We start from the raw sequence: 18,691 nt of genomic DNA, 5'->3' as shown, positions 1-18,691 counted from the left end.
ATATACATCATTCCCAGAAAAGCGGGAATGGCTGTTATTCGAAGCATTTCCTTGATAGCTGGCTATATCTAGCATAGTATAGGTTTCCGCAATGCCTTAGTCGATGGGCCTGCCGTGTTCGCGTAATGCAAGCAGTTGTGTGTGGTGCTACGAGAGTAGCAAGACGACGACGACAGCAACGGCACAATTTGCATTACGGCCCTTCAACGCGTGACTCTATGCGGCGTGCCGATTGTTCGGTTCTCCGTAAACACTGGTGGGAGAAAAGGGGCGTAAAGCGATATAAACTCGCCGTTTGTGACGTCATCTGCGACTAAATTTTATGCAGTCTTGCATGACTGTACGTCTAGGCCACGTGCTCTGTGCTAAAACGACGGTGGCATTTGTACTGAGGCGAAGGGAGCCCCGCTTAAAGACATGTTCAACCTAAACCCATCATGAAGGCGGTACAACCGGGGCACAGAAACTCCCTATACTTCCCTAGGGACACTCGGTCCCATGCCCATGCGCGGCGGCAGCGCCGCTTCCACCACTGGCGGTTGATGGACGTTCAACTGGAAATAATTCACAAACAAAACAAGGCCTCCATGACGTCACTGATGAGGTCGGGAGGTAGAGGGAGAGGGCGTGCCACCGGAAGGAGGAGGTTCGCCGCGAAGCCTTCCTTTCCCAGTTCGCTTGCAAATTCGTTCGGGTTCTAAATAAATATACTTACTTCCCTATTGTATACGCGTCTAGTCTATAGATTGAGCGGGACGTTTTTTTTTTCTCTTTTCTTTCCCTCTTTCTTTCGCCGTCATTGTCATGTGATGCATTGTCGCGTCACTTCTGACGGCGAGTGGCACCGCAAATAATGTCAGGTGTCAACGCTGCAGTTTTCGAGTAACTTGTTGGATTACAACTGCCGGCCATTGTGATTTGATGCTGTACGCATCACGTCATGATGCGTACAGCATCAGAACGTAATGCGTATGTCAAACAGCACAGAAGGTTGAAAACTCTTCGGGTCCCTTTGCTGGAGCTAGATGCGCGAGAACGTGCAAAGAGCTCAGATTTTCTTTTCATCTTATAAAGGGCAGCTTTAGTTGCGCAAAAAATTAACCGCATAGCGAGTGTCACACCTGAGTTGAGCTTATCTCATGTTAAGTGCTCGAGTCTTGCTTGGTAGAGCGCGGGAATCATTTCCGGTATATGGGCGGCTTTGAGCCTTTGTCCAACGTTTCTCCACTGACGTGTCCTATAGGAGAGATTCCACAGCAGTGCCTTCGGAACCCTTTGTCGAACCGGGTCGGAACGGTTTCTCCAATGCGTTCTTGTTTGGGTTCGGTTCCAAGATGGCGGAAAAATAACGGTTCGGTTCCGGTTCGGTTTGACACCCTGCTCATGACGTCCCTTTCTTGAACTGTAAGCCGAACTTCGCCACTGAGCCGCTGAATAATAATAATAATAATAATAATAATAATAATAATAATAATAATAATAATAATAATAATAATAATAATAAACTGTTAGTGCTCATCCCGAAACATTTGTGCTCTTGATTCTCTGCTAATTTACCTCAAAGAGCCATACTGACCCATTGTCGAACTTTCGTAATCGGGCATTAGCCTTGAAACAGTTGTCACTGTAGCTGGTAAGCAGGGTACGACGACAAACTATAACAAGTGCATTGTTGTTGCGAAGAGTGTATAGCGATCAAGGCACCGCTTGAGTCATTCCGCAGTGAAGATTCGATGGACGCCAAAAAAGGAACCGTCGGCTTTGCGCCTTGGCGGCTCGAGTCAGCCAACCGACGCTGTGGCAAAGGGATAGTATGTGATACAGGACGACGACGACAGACGAACACGAGCGCTTTTTTTCCCTGCTTCGCGCTGTATGCGCCTTTGCAACAGCAACAGTGGATTACCAACTATAGCACAATAATCTGCCACCCTCTTATAGACATACAGACAAAGAACTTTAATTACAAGGTCCTGAGAAGCTTTGCCCTAGGGCAGAGCTGCGGGCCGCTCCCACGTGGGGACTGATAGGCCGAGCCTAACCGCCGCATCGTGGGCTCTCTGGACAGTCCAAGTTTGACGTGAAAGTTCTGAGCTCTGGATGGCAGAGCTCCATTCTTCCTCCGTGATGCGATTGGGTCCCTGTAACGAGGGGCATCGCCAGAGCATGTGTGCGAAATTTAGTATAGAAACATTAGTGGATGATCTCGTGGCCTCTGGGCAATGATCGGAAGCGTGGGCTGATGCTCACGCTCCATCTCGTTTCTCGCAGCTCAAGCACGGTCAGGAGGGAGTTCAGGTGGGAAGCGAGGCGGAGGTCCGCTGGGCGTCGCACCTGCTGCAACTCGCGGAGGACGGCATCCTGAGCGCGCTCACCACCAAGACCACGGTTTGTGCGCTACTCTTGGGCGATCGTAGCGCGGTGCCTAGCCGCCATCGTAGACGTACAATCTTCAACAAATTTACACCCCTTTGGGTCGTATCTTGTCCCACAACAATAATCGTCATCTGTCTTGTCCGCATTTCCTTTCTTTAGCGCTGCGAGCTCAATACTTCCAAGTCACGAGCGGTATGCGCGTTATCACCATGGCAGAGCATTCTCGACAGGAACGTAGCGAACGCAGCGTTTTCAAGAAAGGAAACGCAGCAAGACAGAGGACGATTATTCTTGTGTGGCAAATATACACCTCAAAGGGCGTACATCTGTGTACGCAATGTTCCCCTACGTCACACTTGGCTTGTCGTTGCGTTTCTTGCTCTGTATAGGAAGCCCGAGGCGAGCGCCTGACGACTCCGTTGAACATCGACCAGGCCCTCGACGCGAGGTAAGCTTGATGCAGAGACGTCCTGAGAATGGCATGTATTTTTTTAATGCGTTCGCATTAGGAGTGTCAAAGTGGGAAAACGAGTGTGTGTGTGTGTGTGCGTGTGTGTGTGTGTGCGTGTCTGTGTGCGTGCGTGCGTGTGTGCGTGTGTGTGTGTGTGTGTGTGTGTGTGTGTGTGTGTGCGTGTGTGTGTGTGTGTGTGTGTGTGCGTGCGTGCGTGTGTGTGTGTGTGTGTGTGCGTGCGTGCGTGTGTGTGTGTGTGTGTGTGTGTAGCCGGTCACGTGGTAGAGGAACTCGGGGAGGGAAGAGCTTAGAAGAGCGTTTAAGATCGGACGCCGTGTCTCCTGCTTTTACTCGGACCTTGTTAAGCAGCGCCAAAACGGACAGAGGACGCAGTCTGAAAGGAGACGTGGACAAGCGTGGCTTTAACGCTGGTCCAGAGCTTGACATTTTTAGCGCTCGTTTGCGTCTTTTGTCCGTTTTCGCGCTGTTTGACGAGATGGAACGCCAATTAGCCTGATATCATGCACCCTACCGCGCTGTTCACTCGGATCGGTCACTCAGCCTCGCCCCCCCCCCACACATTTTTCGCTTGATCGCAGGGACGCCGTGGCGAAAGCCCTGTACTCGGGCCTCTTTTCGTGGCTGGTGTGGCGCGTCAACCAAGCCGTCTGCCAGCGGGAGACAGCGAGGACCACGGCCATCGCCATCTTGGACATATTCGGCTTTGAGGTCGGTATACAGTACGTTGCATTTTTCGTCAACTGCGACAAAATTGCAACTTTTGGCTGCTGAAGAACCCGTCATACCAAAATTGTGGCTAAAGACAGTGCACTGAACAAGACGTATAACACTAAGTTGCAGATATGATGATGTTCAGTGTAGGGGCAGTGCATGACTTGTGACAAGCATGACTAATCTCGGCAAGCTGTCTATAGGTAACTTATGAACCTGAAAGAAGAAGACTGTAGACTTTTGTTAGGGCGTCTAAATAAACGTCAGTGGCGATAGGCAAGTCGTAAGAAGGAAGGTTTGGGTTTGTTGGCATTTCGTGATGTGAGGTGTCGTAGCGCGCGAACGAGGCGGACAGATGGCAAGGCACATGTTCTTCGTCCCCCTTAATTGCGCGCTACAACTTGCATAATTACGGGGACCTCTCGCGATATTAACTCCCCTAAGCCGAAACACCATTCCAGATGAAATCAAAACAGGTTGTTCACATTTATTTCTCGCCCTGGATAGTATATCTGTACGAAAAAGCACATTGAAGTTACAATTGAGTAAATTCATTAGTACGATAATTACTTAATTAGCAAACGATTTGCTGAACTCTCTAAAGCTGAAAACTCCCTCCAGCATATCAAAACAACTAGCATTGGCTCTACGTTGGGTTTCCAGCACTTAAATCAGAGCTTTTAGGCATCGAATACAGCACGTACGTTGAGTTTCTTGGAGTTCAGCTGTCTCACTTTATCGCGAGTAGGCAGTGACCGTCATGTCTCTGAATTCTCTCAGTTCTTCCTGCAAATATTTGGCCAGGGACTATCCTTGGACCCTAGAGCAGACCTGCTGGTGTTTTGAGATCAATGAAGGCGCGTTAGTCTTCCTTTGTGGGAACTTCAACCAGGCGATCAAGATGCTTGCTACCGTGTATACTTGCGCCTGCCACTTGTACATCTTGTGTGTATGTGTGCACTCTGAACGCGTGGGTTCACTTCATGCATCGCCGATGTCACCTGGAGTCGCATGATAGACGTACGCCCAGACAAACATTCATGGAACCCACGAAAGAATGCCTCTCTTTCTGTCTCTTCCCTTCCGTGGTCTTCAGTTTCGCGAACTTATCGCAATTGCCTCGGGCATTGCGGACCGCCCGATGCGTCAGCCAGGAACGGGCAACTTGTTCACAAATCGCGTGAGCCCCTGGCTATCAGTGATGCTAATGGCCCATATCATATATACTCAACCGTTCCCTTTTCCTTACCGCCAGTTTTGGGTAGCAAACCGGACGCTTGTCCGGTTGACCTCCCTGCCTTTCGTCTCCTTGCTTCCTGTCCCTCTCTCTCAACTGTTTCATATTTCTTCCAAAGAAAGCGTTCATTCATTCGTTCCGCTTGTCCAACCATCCCGATCCCGACAGGACCTGAAGGAGAACAGCCTCGAGCAGCTGTGCATCAACTACGCCAACGAGGCGCTGCAGCAGTTCCAGATCCGGCAGGTGTTCAAGCTCGAGCAGGCCGAGTACAGCCGCGAGCGCCTCAGCTGGCAACCGCTGAGCCACTGCGACAACCAGGGGGCGCTGCAGCTGATCGCCAAGCGGCCGCTGGGGCTGCTCGCGCTGCTGGACGACGAGTCCAACTTCCCCAAGGCCACGGACGCCTCGTTCCTGGACAAGTGCCACTACAACCACGCCCTGGACGAGCTGTACTCGCGGCCGCGCATGTCGTCGCTCGAATTCGGCGTGCGCCACTACGCGGGTCACGTGTGGTACTCGGTCGAAGGGTTCCTGGACAAGAACAGGGACACCCTGAGACCCGACGTGGTGCAGCTGCTCATCTCGTCCAAGCTGCCCGTGAGTTGGCCGGCCGTCTGCTCGCCCCGCTTTGTCAGCGCTGTCTGGGCCCGCTTCTGATAGTCCGAATATACTATTTGTAGAGTTTGCTAGTAAGACACTATGCAAGTCATTGCAGTTAGATAGGGCCTCGAGACCTTCGCGCAGGCGTATGGCGTATGAATTGAAGTATATGAAGATGTGTCCGTCTGTGCACCCGGTTACCGTTGAACGGCCTTCTGTTCGGCCCGGCAAATTCCAGCAGAGTCCATCTCACGGTGACTGTCGGCGCTAATGCAATTAGCGCTCAGGCAATGTACCAACACACCGCAAGGTCCCGCCGAAACGCGTCATGGATGAGCCGCGTGCTGCAGCCCGGCTCCTATCTCTCGCTTCCCTCTGGACTCGCTACGCTAGCTGGCGGCGCGTGCTCGAAGTCCCCTTCGGAGATTGCGTGGCCTCCGAGACTGCGCCGCTGGCGCGCCCGTGCGGCTGAGCACTAAGTATAAACCCCATGCAAGCGATCTTACACGCGACAGCGACAAGCGACGCGATGGAGATAGCTGTCGCGTTCGCTCGTCGCCTACAAGTCGTACCCCATGCGAGCGACGACTTCAAGCGACGCCTCCCCAGTGTTGCCGGTATGAGGGCAGCAATATGGGCGCCGAAACTAGCGTGACGCGTGCTTTATTAACTTAAGTTGATGCGTTTTATACCCGTGTCACACGGGCGTTTGGAAGGCCTTCCAACCGATAGTCAGTTGACTCAAAGGTCAATTTCGAGCTGCTACACGGGCGGTTTCGAAGGCCGCCGAGTCAATAGTCTATCGAGTCAACGGAGCACCCTACAACTCTATCGAAGTCTCGATGGCCTTTGAGCAACGGAAGCGGAAACAGCGCGAACATGCCCTCTAGTTCACAGTGTGCTCGTACTCACAGTTAGAAAGAACAAATCAAACAAAATGCTCTAAAAATAATATATATGAGTGTTATTCATTATTCAATAAAGTGTTTTTGCCACCTGACATGTGCGAACACACACCAAAACAGCAGCCGCATCGAGCGGCGCAAACGTTGCCGCAGTTTCGCTACTCAACAACTTAAAAACTAAACACATATGTATGGCAATGTATAAACATTTTTTTTAATGTTTAAACAAGCATGAAAGAAATTATAATGCTTTGAAATGGTTTTATATCTTGTTTAACTTTTCGTGACATGAAAACGAAAATAAAGATCCGCAGCGCCAAACAATTTTGCGAGAAACGCCTGAACCACTCAACCATACTCACGGCCGCCTCGATCACGCGCGCACGGCGGGGCTCAAGCCCCGCCGTGCGCGCGTGATCGAGGCGACCGTGCCATACTCAACGGCCTTTCAAAAGTGCCGTGTAGCAGCGCGACAACTCCTTTGAGTCAATAGAGTTGTGGCGTTGCAAAGGCCGTTGACTGGAAGGCCTTCCAAATGTGCCCGTGTGACACGGGTATTACTGTAAAAGCAGCATAAAGTATTTATGAAATTCTGGCAGTAGGTCCTTATCCTAGCACGTAAAAAAATGCAATCGTTTGCTCGTTCCCTGCGGCAATCGGAAGTACTTGAGTTATGTACATTCAGTTCCGGCTTCGCGCTATTGGCTAGTCGCTCATAGCACTTCCGGGCGACGAGCGACGAATTCTAGATTTGCAGAACCGAGCGATCGCGCGACAAGACCGAGCGATCTGTTCACGCGACGGTCCGATCCGTCGCTCGAAGCCGTCGCTCGTCGCTGTCGCCCACAAAATCGCGCTCATGGGGTTTAGCCTTTAATCACTCGCCGCCCGAAGATATTTGCGGTGCCGTGCTAAAGCGTTAGGCTGACGTGCTCGAGGAAAAAAAGCGTGACGCGGGCTCAATCCGCCGCACCGGAGAAATTTTAGGAATAGGATAATATAGGATAGGAATAGCCTTATTAATATGCCGGCAGCCGACGGTTTAACGAGTCGTGACGTTGGACAAGCGTCGACCCAGGGTTAGGCCCTACTCTGCACTACCCCAGTTCGGCCCGTTTGTGGTGGGTCGTGAGGCTTGTGCTTTTCGAGCGCACCCCGGGCCTGCTGGACGGCCCATAGTTGAGTGTCCTTGCCTGCAGACTGCACTGCACCTTGAAGTTAGGGCGGGTATGTCCTGGAGGTAGCTTCGGTCGGGAACCTGGCACAGTCCCACATGATGTGACATTGGTCCGCCGGACCCACTGCACAAACACCGCACGCACCACTCGGATAGAGTTCTGTAGGGCTATTTTTTAATCGAAGATGGGCGTAAAGAGGCTTGATCGATACATGCAGGGTGAGTGAACACGAGCTAAGAATGTTAATCTAATTAAAAATAATATAGCGCGCTACTCTGCTCAATAGGAAGAAAATGTGAGAAATAGCGGGAGGGGTTTGAATAGTTACGATTAGTATACGGGATGTCCCAGCTAACTTTAGCCAGAGTTTAAAGATATGCAAATGCCACGTAGCTGGACAGAACCAAGGTAATGTTATTTGCCGTCACTTGGAGATGCTCATGTTTTTTTCATTCCACCTAATTATATAATTAGCCTCAATTAGTTAATCAACTTCTCAAACATCATAACTAAATGAAAAGTGTCAGTGAGAAAATTGCAGAGCAATATGAAAAACTCTCTATGCAGCTTTCTGTTCCTCAATACGTGCTACATAAGAGTGTTTTTCCGTGCGTGAAAGAAGCCCGCGAATACACGCAATGTGCCTCGAGCGGTCAGTCAAGCCGCTATCTTGCGTGTATTCGCGGGCTGCTCTCACGCTCGGAAAAACGCTTTTATGTAGCGCGTATTGAGGAACAGAAAGCTGCATTGGGAGTTTGTAACATTTTTCTCATTGACACTTCTAATGTAATTATAATATATGAGAAGTTGATTAATTCAGACTAATTATGTAATTAGGTGCAGTTAAGAAGATACTGTGAGTATCTTCAAGAGATGGCAAACAACGTTACCTTGCTTCTGTCCAGCTACGTGGCGTTTGCATATCTTTAAATCTTGGTGCATGACGATTGGGACACCCTTTACATACACATTCTTGTCCAGACAGCCCTTTTACACCTGTGAACCTAAACCGGCACTGCCCAAAAATTCAAGGGCCGCACGCACGACCGATTTTGTTGAAATAACTCCCGGCCAAGTGCCCGATAAGACATATCCCGATAAGACTTATCCTCAGTGACCTGTTGCTGCCCAATTAGCGCCAAGGAAGAGGCGAGAGTCTGCTGTACACAGCCATAAAATCTAGGGCAATGCTCCTATAGTAATGTGACACACCCCCTCGGGCGAAACCGCGTGCGCGGCACAGTTGAGGGCTCTTGACCGCTGTCCCGGGCTCTCGCTTCCGCGTCGACTCATCGCTTCACTGTCTCTCGGTACCGTGTTTTAACCGTGGCTGCAGGCATGCTCTAAGACGGTCATCTTGTACCGGCACCGCGAAGACCTGACAAGAGAAATCAAGGAAGCATCTGAGATTGCACGGGCAAGTGATCGATGCGTCTGTGGCATTATCAACTACAGAGCTTGAATTCATGGCACGACGGCATGTGGCGTTTCTGCTAAGCTTTTATGTCCTTCTTGCCCTTAGAACAATCAGTTGCGTGTATATGCTCCTCTTCCGCAATAAACGCCGTGTTGAAAGTTAGCGCTTGTCCTGTCTAGTCTTTGTCGATCGTCCTTCGCGCGCTGTGCTTCCAGTGTAACTGTGCTCTGAAACGTCTTTCTGGGCTCCTTTCGCAACGGCAGATGGTGTCCCAGATGTTCGAGTGGCGTCGGGCCACGGCCGAGGCCTGCAAGACGTCGAGCAAGGCAGACGGCCGCTTCGTCACCATGAAGCCACGGGCGCCCACGGTGGCCGCCCGATTCCACGACTCCCTGCAGAGTCTCATGGAGGCCATGGCGCAGTGAGTGCTACTCTCTCTCTGGCATCCTCTGTCTCTCGGCGTTTGCGTATGCAATACGACAGCTTCGTAGCAAGTGCCGGCGTCATCGTAGGGACGCCGAAGGAAAACGTTAACCCCGCATTCTATAACTTTCTTCCACTCGACACTCGACCTCGACTCGCGATGATGATGATGATGGTGATGATGATGATGATGATGATGATGATGATGATGATGATGTGGTGCTCTTCCCTTTGTGGCGGTCAGCGCAAGTTTTGATCACACTCCAGGTCGATTCCTGAGCACGGGTTTTGTGATTGGCCGCGCTCGATGTGTCCTGTGGTCATGTTTCTCAAACAACTCCGCTGTCGGTGTTGCCACCGCGAACCCTTATTGCATGGCCTCTGAGATCGAGCCAATGCTGCGCGCCGCCCAATCTCAGAGGTTATGGTTCATGGTTATTGAAAAGCAGTGTAGCTTTAGGTTTTTTTTTTTTTTTTTTTTTTTTATTCGAGCGTTGCCGTTGTGCTTCACCAAGCCATAGGAAACCTACATGCGATATATTTGCATCAACGCATCCTATTCGCTCAGATTAGCTCACAGGCTAGGGGACCATCACGATCATCATTGTAGATCATCATTGCAGATCATCATTGTCATGAAACGGCACTTGCACGAATGTTCCCTACTTGGTAAAATCGATGAGCGTCGAGTCGATGCCTGTCTGTGAATACGAAGGCCAAGGGTATACCAGTAAAGAATTGTTTCGGAAACTGTTTTCATTCGTTCGGTGGAACAGGATGTGGTACTAGTAGAGAAAAGGAAGGCCATGCATTTTCCTTTTCAAATTTTGTGTGTCGTGTCAAGGACATCGCAGTATATGCGCGCATTTCGATCGTTTTTGTCGGAAGAAGTTATGGAAACTCGCTAGACCGAGTATTCTTGTTCGTGCAGAGTGCTAAACGATATAATTATCAACAAACACTTAAATACACAGTGCCATTTTCCTAAATAAACTTATTTTTGAACGTTTTGAAGTCTCTTGCAACTCAAACTCTCAAGTTAGGCTGCGTTGCCGACAAGAACTCATGTACCTCTGGGTATGAATGTGAATATGAGCATGCATATATCTGTTAGCGCAGAAATGCGCTAAACTGAGCTTGTTTCCTACTAAAGTATCTGTATATATATTTCTGTATAGGTGGACATGTACCTTTGTTTATAGTTATGTTTGCTCATATTGATTGTCTGTGCGTTTTCTTTTAGGCTGTATGTTTTAGATTAATTTTTTTGTGCCTCTGCTGCACTGCTCTCCCACCAAAGGGGTCGGGTCTGTCAAGCTCCTCCGATCTATATTTTTGGGCTCAGCTCCTCCTCTCAAGGAAATAAAATTTGAATTTGAAATTACAGTCCCGAGCCATCGCTGTTCAGATCAACGACGCCGCAGGCATCAAGCTGTGCATGATTATGTCCTTTCGTCTGCGCCTCTAAGCATCATGCAGTGATGTTCAATAAACTGAGCGTGTCAGTCGTAAAACAGATCGGAGGACGGTCTAGCAAGTAATACACACCTTGGTATCTGCTTCGTTTCAGGTGCAACCCGTGGTTCGTGCGCTGCATCAAGCCCAACAACGAGAAGGCGCCCATGAAGTTCGACCTGGCCGTGGTGCTCGAGCAGCTGCGGTACTCGGGCATGCTGGACACCATACGCATACGCAAGCTCGGATATCCCATACGCTTCAAGTTCGCCACCTTCTCGGAGAGGTACGTTCGTTCCCACTTTCTTTCAGTGCCTCCTCCCCTCGATGACGTCACTTCTGTTGTAGGCTCACTTGGTCCACACGTTGCCTAGTTAATATTTTTCTTACCGCGTTGTCTTGAGAAACACAGAACAAGACACAAGTAGCAACTAGCACAAGTCGTGGCACCTCTGTCGTACATGCCTGATATATGCCGCGTGTTTGGCAGACGATTGTCCGGGAATGTTAAAAAATAGACATTAGGTAATACTTATTGCGATATCAATTATAGGGATATTCTAGGCGAGCATTCGCCGGCGCTGCGATGTTCCGTATAAAGTCCAAGTGCAAAAAGTTTGGAGGGCGCTTAAGCTTCGCCTTTTAATAGTGGAACGCGATAGCATTCAAAGATCCCTGGCTGCTTCTCACACTTCCCGGCAGGCACGTACCCAAGGGGGGGCCCGGGGGGGCATTAAGACGCATACCCCCCCCCCCCCCCCCCCTCCTCCCCTGCCCGCCCACGCCACCATTTCTCACACACATTCTTAAAGCGCCGCCAAATCAATGTTGAGGCTTGACAGCTATTCGGCGGTCAACATTTTGCTGCCTTTCTCACTCCTTTTGGATGGCGGCCGTTATCGGCGTCTCCTGGGATGTTATGGCCAGTTTCCTCATCAATTGAGTGGCCACGCGAATAACTCGAGATGCATTTAGTTGTCACGGTCTATTCAAAGGTCACGCCCATCCTTGTTGCTTCGTATATTCAACCTTCCTCGTTTAGACTCATCCAGAGGCCAGGAAAAGGATTCAGTTCGTGGCCAGCTGGTCTGTGTGCACGTGGAGTGAGTTGCGGCCAGAGAAAATACCAATTGCGTTTAACTTTTCTTTTAGTTTCATTATATCCTCGAGTGACGCCTCGCCGCGACGCGGACAGATCCTCAGAACAATATACCCGTGATATGGGTTAGATAAGGTGGAAAATAACATGATGCGAGACAGCATCCATCATCAATCCCTGCAATAACCCTTAAACTCATAGGCAATATGACAGTCACCCGTTAATTCGTCTGGTTTTTCCCTAATTCTACAGCTCTTTTCGTGCAAGATTGCCAACTGGAAACAATAGTCGCAAGGATTTGAGAAATTAAGCGATCTCCTAAGGCAACAGCCAAACAGGAAGGAAAAGCGAAAATTAACAATTGTAACCGTTGTTTATGAAAATATTTATGGATCAACATCCTTTTATTTAAAAAGGAAGTAGAGAAAACGCCGCCGGAAGTGGAGGACAATTCCGTGTGTTCTGAATGACGCTTCTACAGTTATCATTTGAGCCGCTTAACGTTGCCATTTCTCTGCTGTGCTTATGTAGATGTTTTTCTAACCTACGGCGATGGGCGTAGTACGTGTAGAATCGCAGCTTCCTGCGCCATACGCGGTTGTACGCGACTGGCGGGCACGCATCGTTACGTAGCTTCCCAAATAACAATACGAGTCGGTTGTGGCACTTGCTAAAGCAGTAAACAAGGGATCCAAAACAACTGTGATTGTTCAGCAAATATATATTTCTGTATATTTCTTCCAGAGCTAATTCAAAAAGCGCTACTATAGTCGGATACAACTTAAGAGGAAGCTTTAGCTCGGGCCCAACTCCGACGCGGCCTATTTAAATACATGTAAAACGCAAAAACGTTTTTTCTGAGATAGCCCCTGGACCAATTTTAATAACGTTTGTTGGATTTGAGAGAGACAGCTAAACTATAGTGACTGTTAGAAGCGGAATTTCGATTTAGGGACTTAATTTTGTTAAAAAGATTTTCAAATATACGACAGCTAGAAAAAAAATAGAAGCAAGAAGTTTACAAGCTCATAGCTCTGCATCAAGAACAGATATCGCAGTTTTGTAAACGGCATCCATTAGACCATTCAAAGCGGACAAATTTTATGTCATATTATATATTATGTGAATTTGTTACGTTATTTACAAGGGTGCTGCAAAAGCTGTATTTCCATATTACTAAATTTTTTTTAGATTCATGTGTAACATATCAATTTTGTACGCTTTAGATGTACTATTAGGTGCAATTTACAGAATTGTGATATCATTTCTCGTCGCCGAAAGACAGAGTTGCAAACTTGATAGTCTAGCTTTCTGACAATTTTCGATTTTTGCCAATTTTTAATAAAACATTGACAATCTAAAGGAAAAAGTCGAAGCCTACGGTCACTGGAGTTTAAGTTTTTCTTTTAAATGCAACAAAGCTTGTCAAATTTGGTGCAGTGGTTACTGAGAAAAACGAATTCTCCTTTTACATTACATATATTTAGATAGGAGCACCCGAGCTAAAGCTTCCACTTAAGTCTGCAATGAAGCCCAGACCCACGCCCTCATAAGCGAGCCACTGCTCCTCCGCGAGGCTGCAAATAATTCGTACTTCAAACTTTTTCTGTTACCCAAATAAGGCGGTAACTACAAAAATAAAATTATTAGCGCGCAATTTTATACCTTTCCCCTCGCCTATTATAGTGGAATGGCGAATGCCTGATTCATTATTGAACTGCAATAACATGCTCGCTTCGCTACAACTATTCGTTGTGAAGTTTCACTTCAGTTGGCAGTGAAGTTTCATGAGTAAAACGGGTTCAGCAGTGAAACGAACTGCACAGAAGATTTTGAAGAGTGAAATGCTCAGATTCCATACATTTTGTCCATGTCTGTTGCACACCTCATTGCTTCCACCGATGAAAAGACTCTTGAAGAATAGCAGACGCACCGGAGGTATCAAGTACGACGCCATTTGGAAAAGGCCGCATGACGACGATTTTGTTTGCTTCTTATTATTTCATTATTTATTTTTTCACCTTATTTCATTTCTCTTTTGTGGGTTTACGCGTTTTTATGGCGAATGCTGGGCGCTATTCATATTTGTACTAGTAAAGGTACCCCCCCCCTCATTTGCACAGAAAAGTTACCTTGGGTTGGGCCCCCCCCGAAAAAAAATCCTGGGTACGTGCCTGCTTCCCGGCAACTCCAGCTTATGTAACCGTAATGTTTACCGGGAAACGCTGGCGGTGAACACTATGCACGAAGGGGAGCTTTCTGGTGGCAACGCGGTCTCTTGCGTGGGCCGTGGCGCAGCGAAGGCGAGCGCCATCTGGAGCTGTTGCAAGGAACCGGGCGCCCTGCTTTATGGCCTTGAGATTTGCGAAAGGGGTTTGTGTCTTCGGCTTCCGCGTAACAGAATTATGTTTTCTTGTACATTCAAATTACAACCCAACGCTATTATGTCTGTAAGTTGTCCGTAAGGCGTATATACTTTACGACTTTTCTGACATATTTTACCTTGAGAAATTCAATCAGTTCAGTAACTTCCTTGCTCTACATGGAGGGTTCGAAATGACTTTTCAAGAAAAGACGGTCGACGCGGGATGGCGATGCCGGACTTTTTTCGACATGATCCCTTTAAGCTATCGCGTTGATAAGATCTTATCGCTCCCTGCGCTCCGTGTGTTGTGGGTACGAGGGAAAACTCGCGAGGGCGGCCGAGAATGATGGCGGCTTGCTGTGCGCCGTCGTCCCTTGGGCACTTAACGTTCGAGGTCACGTGACCAAGGTGCTAGTGGGTGGAGGTGAACGTGCGTCCTCCCTGCTAGCCCCGACGCAGCTACGAATCACGGATGACGTAAAGCTGCGCATAACGCGGCCGAGCACATACGTGGCCCGTGCACCCTATCTCGGAGGCTATCTTCTGTGAGTACGACGAGGCGGCGAGCAGAGACGGCTGATGGCTTCGTGTGCGCTGTCTTTCCCCGCGCCTCCCACTACGACGTGCCTCATAATCAGATCATGGTATTGGCGAGTAATACCCGAAAATTTAATTTTCACGCTAGTTTTTCGTCACCAAGGTTCATAGTAGTGGCAGGGATCAAAATTTGCGTGGCAATTGCCAATTCAGTTCACTTTATTGCACTCAAAATTTCATTGGAACTTAAAAGGGGGAAACTAATCAATAGGAGGTCCCATACGTTTATGAATCCTATAGGCGAGACCGCCTGTAAATGTGCCGAGCAAAAAAATAAAAATAAAAAAGAAAGCTGTAGATGGGAACGATGTTCAAGGCCAGGGATATCGTTCACGTCCTCCGTGGAAGAGAAACAAGGTGACTAGCGCGCGCTTAGTCACCGCCGCAAATGCCGCCGCAGCTGACGCCACGCTAATGACGGAAGCCGCAGAAGCCAGCGGCCGTAGCCGTGTGTTAGCCAAACGTCTGTCTCACTGCATCAAAAAAAGAAACGGTATTTTCGAATGGCCTAGTTTGTCGGCACCCTTGCATATCTGACACGCACCACGTGACCTAAGTGTTAATGATGATTTGTCAAGCAATAAAACTTTCAGTTGTCAGTCAGCGCTGGTGTCGTCCAATGTCGTTGTCCCTCGTCCGTGTCGCACTGCAGATATACGTAAAAAAATTAAGCCTACCAACGCGCCCAACTTGCTCTGTTCACCGGAACTCTGCCGGATCTTGGTCGCGCTCCCAGGTCGGAAGTGTGAGTGCCTCCTAGCGCTCTGAGTTGAAGCACGTCGCTCTTAGAGAACCCAGCCGAATGGCGTTCAGAGCGTTCGAAAACGAGCAGCCGAATGTGCCGTTAGAGCTTCGAGTGCTCTGCTAAGCCCTGCGGTAAGGATCCCACATAGTGCCTGCTTGCGCTTGGAATATCTAGAAGCGTGAACAAGACCGACCGAATCTTGTCAATCTCCGGGGTTCCCGAGCAACGAAAAGTTCTAAGGTCACCTGTGCGTGCGGCCTGGCGACTGTTCAGTTCAAGAGCGCAGGTTGCTTCGAAAAAAATGTGGGGGAAAGGACGCACATATAACGCGCAGTCACCTTGAGATTTATCAGAAAAAAAAGAAACAAAATTGCCTACGATTGTGTGGGAGCATGAGGCAGCGTATCATGTAATGTCCGCACGCCGATCGGCAAATAAATAAACAAATAAATAAGCATGCGTGAACGATTGTTCCGATTCCGAACTCATTTCCTGGTACGACAGCAGGCCCACTCAGCGGTCCACGGCCATCTCCTCGAGCGCAACATTGCGACGTACACAACTAATGCCGTCGTCGTCCGCTAGAGTATTTGCTCGTTGTGGCCTCCGAAACTCCATTCACAGACACTCTCTGAGTCTGTGTGGATGTGCAAAAGTCACACATCGGCAAGGCCGCCGCTATTCTATAGCGCGTCTCTTAGCTGCACAGTGTCGCTGGGACGTCCGTTACGATCTCAGCGGGGGTGTCGGAAAAAGTTAAACTTTTCTTCGCCACACGGCGAGGGTGAAGCTGATTACGTGGACGTGGCTTGCAGCCGAAGACGACGACGCGATAACGACCATAATTTTATGACGGCCGTTGTCTTTGGGGCAACAAAAACAAGCAGAGACGCGAGCGGACACAAGCGATAGCTAGCCCAGTTTCCGAGTCCATAAAGGGACATTTAGGAAAAGCCTGAATCAATTTATACCGATAAAACACGCTTGTAAATCTTTACGCTTGTTAATTATGTTAATTATGTTAATTATTTGATTACGAGCAGATGGAACGAAGGTCATGAGTTTCAATTTTTTTTTTAATTTCGCACCGAAACCGCGGCATCTTGTTGGCATTCTTGCCACTGTGACAGAGTAATGATTCTTCAAAATTGACCAAGTTCAGTGTTTATCTCTTTTGAATACACTGTCAGTCCATCTTAACCGATGACGAATTAACTATTGGCCTCAGCAGGTGCCACGGAAGTTCGTGACGTCACAGCGAACTGATTGCGAGGACCTTAATGTGACGTCCCCACCCGTTTATCGCGTTAGTGCCCTCGCTTGCTTACCAAAGCTGTTCTCACAGTCAGATGTGCTTATTTGGCATTGTAGTAGGGCAATGCACTCATAGGTGGTATTCAAAACATGGCCGCCATTACCTGTTTCCGGCTCTAGCGGTCGCCTCCGGCGCATGCAGTCGGCAAAAGCGTAGCTTTCGAGACTAGTGTTTGTTACACCGAGGAAGCCGTCGCAGTGGCGTAGATTTAGACACCACCTATGCAGCTCAAATTATTTTTCTCTTTAGTGTCCTTTCAACTGCCGCCCCAATAAGAGTTGTTGCCGGCACCAATCCTCCGTGTGGTAGGCGTAACGTACCGTATTGTGAGTACTGTGTGACGTTTTGATTTTGTTAGCAAGCACAGGACTTTTTTTCTCAAACCAATTAACCTCCCCGATTTTCCTCAGCCAATTTCCTCTGTCTTGATTTATCTCCGTTACCTTTATCCAGTTGAGAAGTTCGCATTGCATGATGTCCCTCCGTGGTAAAATGGAAACTCTGCGACTCCTCGCTATGTTACCTACGTCACTCCAAAAGCTCTCTTCCGGCGGACAGGAAAGCGGGAAGCAACTTTCACTCGGTGGTCCCGGTCGCACTTTCTTCCAACTCCCATGCTGAGCCGATTTTTTTTTCTTTTCTCACTTCATATTCACAAGAAGGGTGCCAGAATTATCTCACGTCTCTGCTGCCAGAACCACCGGGCTCTCCCATCAAAGAAGACACGTTAAGAGTCATAATTTGCTTCGTATGGCCAATAGAAATAAAAAAATGGAAACAAAAGTGTGCGACAAGAAGGGTGAAACTGGCTCCTTTTCCCCAGAGATAGAGAGAGAAAAAGCAAGAAAGCGCGAATAAACCGAGCTGTTTTATTCTGTGGGAATCTTCACTTCACGGTCTAAGGGAGAGTGCGCTTCAAAAGCGTCGAGTCTTCGTTTGGGAAGGAAACCGAAAAGTTTCTCAACATCCTTTCTCAGCCGCATTTACACCAACGTTCATTAGTGACGCAGCCTGTTGCGGGAACACCCCCAACCGCCTGAACTCCGCCTCTCATTCACCGTCACCGCATCACCTCGCATCGCGGAACAATCTCCTCCGAAGAGAAGGGACGCCCCCCCCCCCCCCCCTTGCCTCCCCCCCCTCCCCTCAACCATCGCCTGCGCGCCGTGGTCCTTCTCGGGCACGGATTATCCCCGGCCACCGGTGGGGACGCCGTAACGCTGGGTGGTTAATCGCGGGCAGCGGAGCGTTCGTGAGAAGACGACACTCGGCGCCGAGGCCGGTGCGGAACCCGGAAACAGCGCCGCATCGGGGTGGCCGCGTGCGTGTTCTGTTTGCTTTTGTTTCTGTGTTTGTTTGTTTGTTTGCCCGTACATTGTTCTTTTTTTGTCCTTTTTCTCCGGCGCGTTGGGCCCAACCGTTGCGCGCGCACAGCTCTACATTACGGAGCGTCGTCGCCGTCTTCTTCTTCTTCCTTTTCTCCACCGCCGCTCTTCTCTCTTTCTCTCTCTCTCTCTCTCTCCCTTTCTCTCTTTCGCACTTAGGGTCACACTCCCCCGGTTCGACCCCTCCGTTACTCCACCATTTCGGCTCGGCTATTGTTGACGCAGATGCGTGCCGTCGTCGTCGCCGTGGTCGTGATCGTGTACCGTTCGGTCGATCTCGATCTTCGCGGAAGAAGGCGCGCTGCCACGGCGTGGAGCCTGAGGACGGTGTCGACAGTGCGCGCCATCGACATTTCGATCAACGCGTTTTCTTCCCGGCGTGACTCTTGAAATGGATGGCAAGGTGGT

At 49.1% G+C, this 18,691-nt stretch overlaps 1 protein-coding gene across 1 annotated transcript in view; it reads left to right on the top strand.

The window, feature by feature from the left end:
* Myo10A (unconventional myosin 10A) overlaps positions 1 to 18,691 on the top strand; it is a 118,412-nt gene that overhangs the window by 27,578 nt on the left and 72,143 nt on the right. The window contains exons 9-14 of the mRNA XM_072284133.1: positions 2,272 to 2,388; positions 2,766 to 2,824; positions 3,427 to 3,556; positions 4,965 to 5,396; positions 9,163 to 9,320; positions 10,893 to 11,063. Coding sequence (XP_072140234.1) covers positions 2,272 to 2,388; positions 2,766 to 2,824; positions 3,427 to 3,556; positions 4,965 to 5,396; positions 9,163 to 9,320; positions 10,893 to 11,063 — 1,067 coding nt within the window. The remainder of the gene's footprint in view (positions 1 to 2,271; positions 2,389 to 2,765; positions 2,825 to 3,426; positions 3,557 to 4,964; positions 5,397 to 9,162; positions 9,321 to 10,892; positions 11,064 to 18,691) is intronic.

Source organism: Dermacentor andersoni, chromosome 8, assembly GCF_023375885.2.
Source record: "Dermacentor andersoni chromosome 8, qqDerAnde1_hic_scaffold, whole genome shotgun sequence".
In the NCBI taxonomy this organism is placed as follows: domain Eukaryota; kingdom Metazoa; phylum Arthropoda; class Arachnida; order Ixodida; family Ixodidae; genus Dermacentor; species Dermacentor andersoni.
Note: the sequence above shows the minus strand (reverse complement) of the source record. Positions and strands in the feature narration are given on the sequence as shown.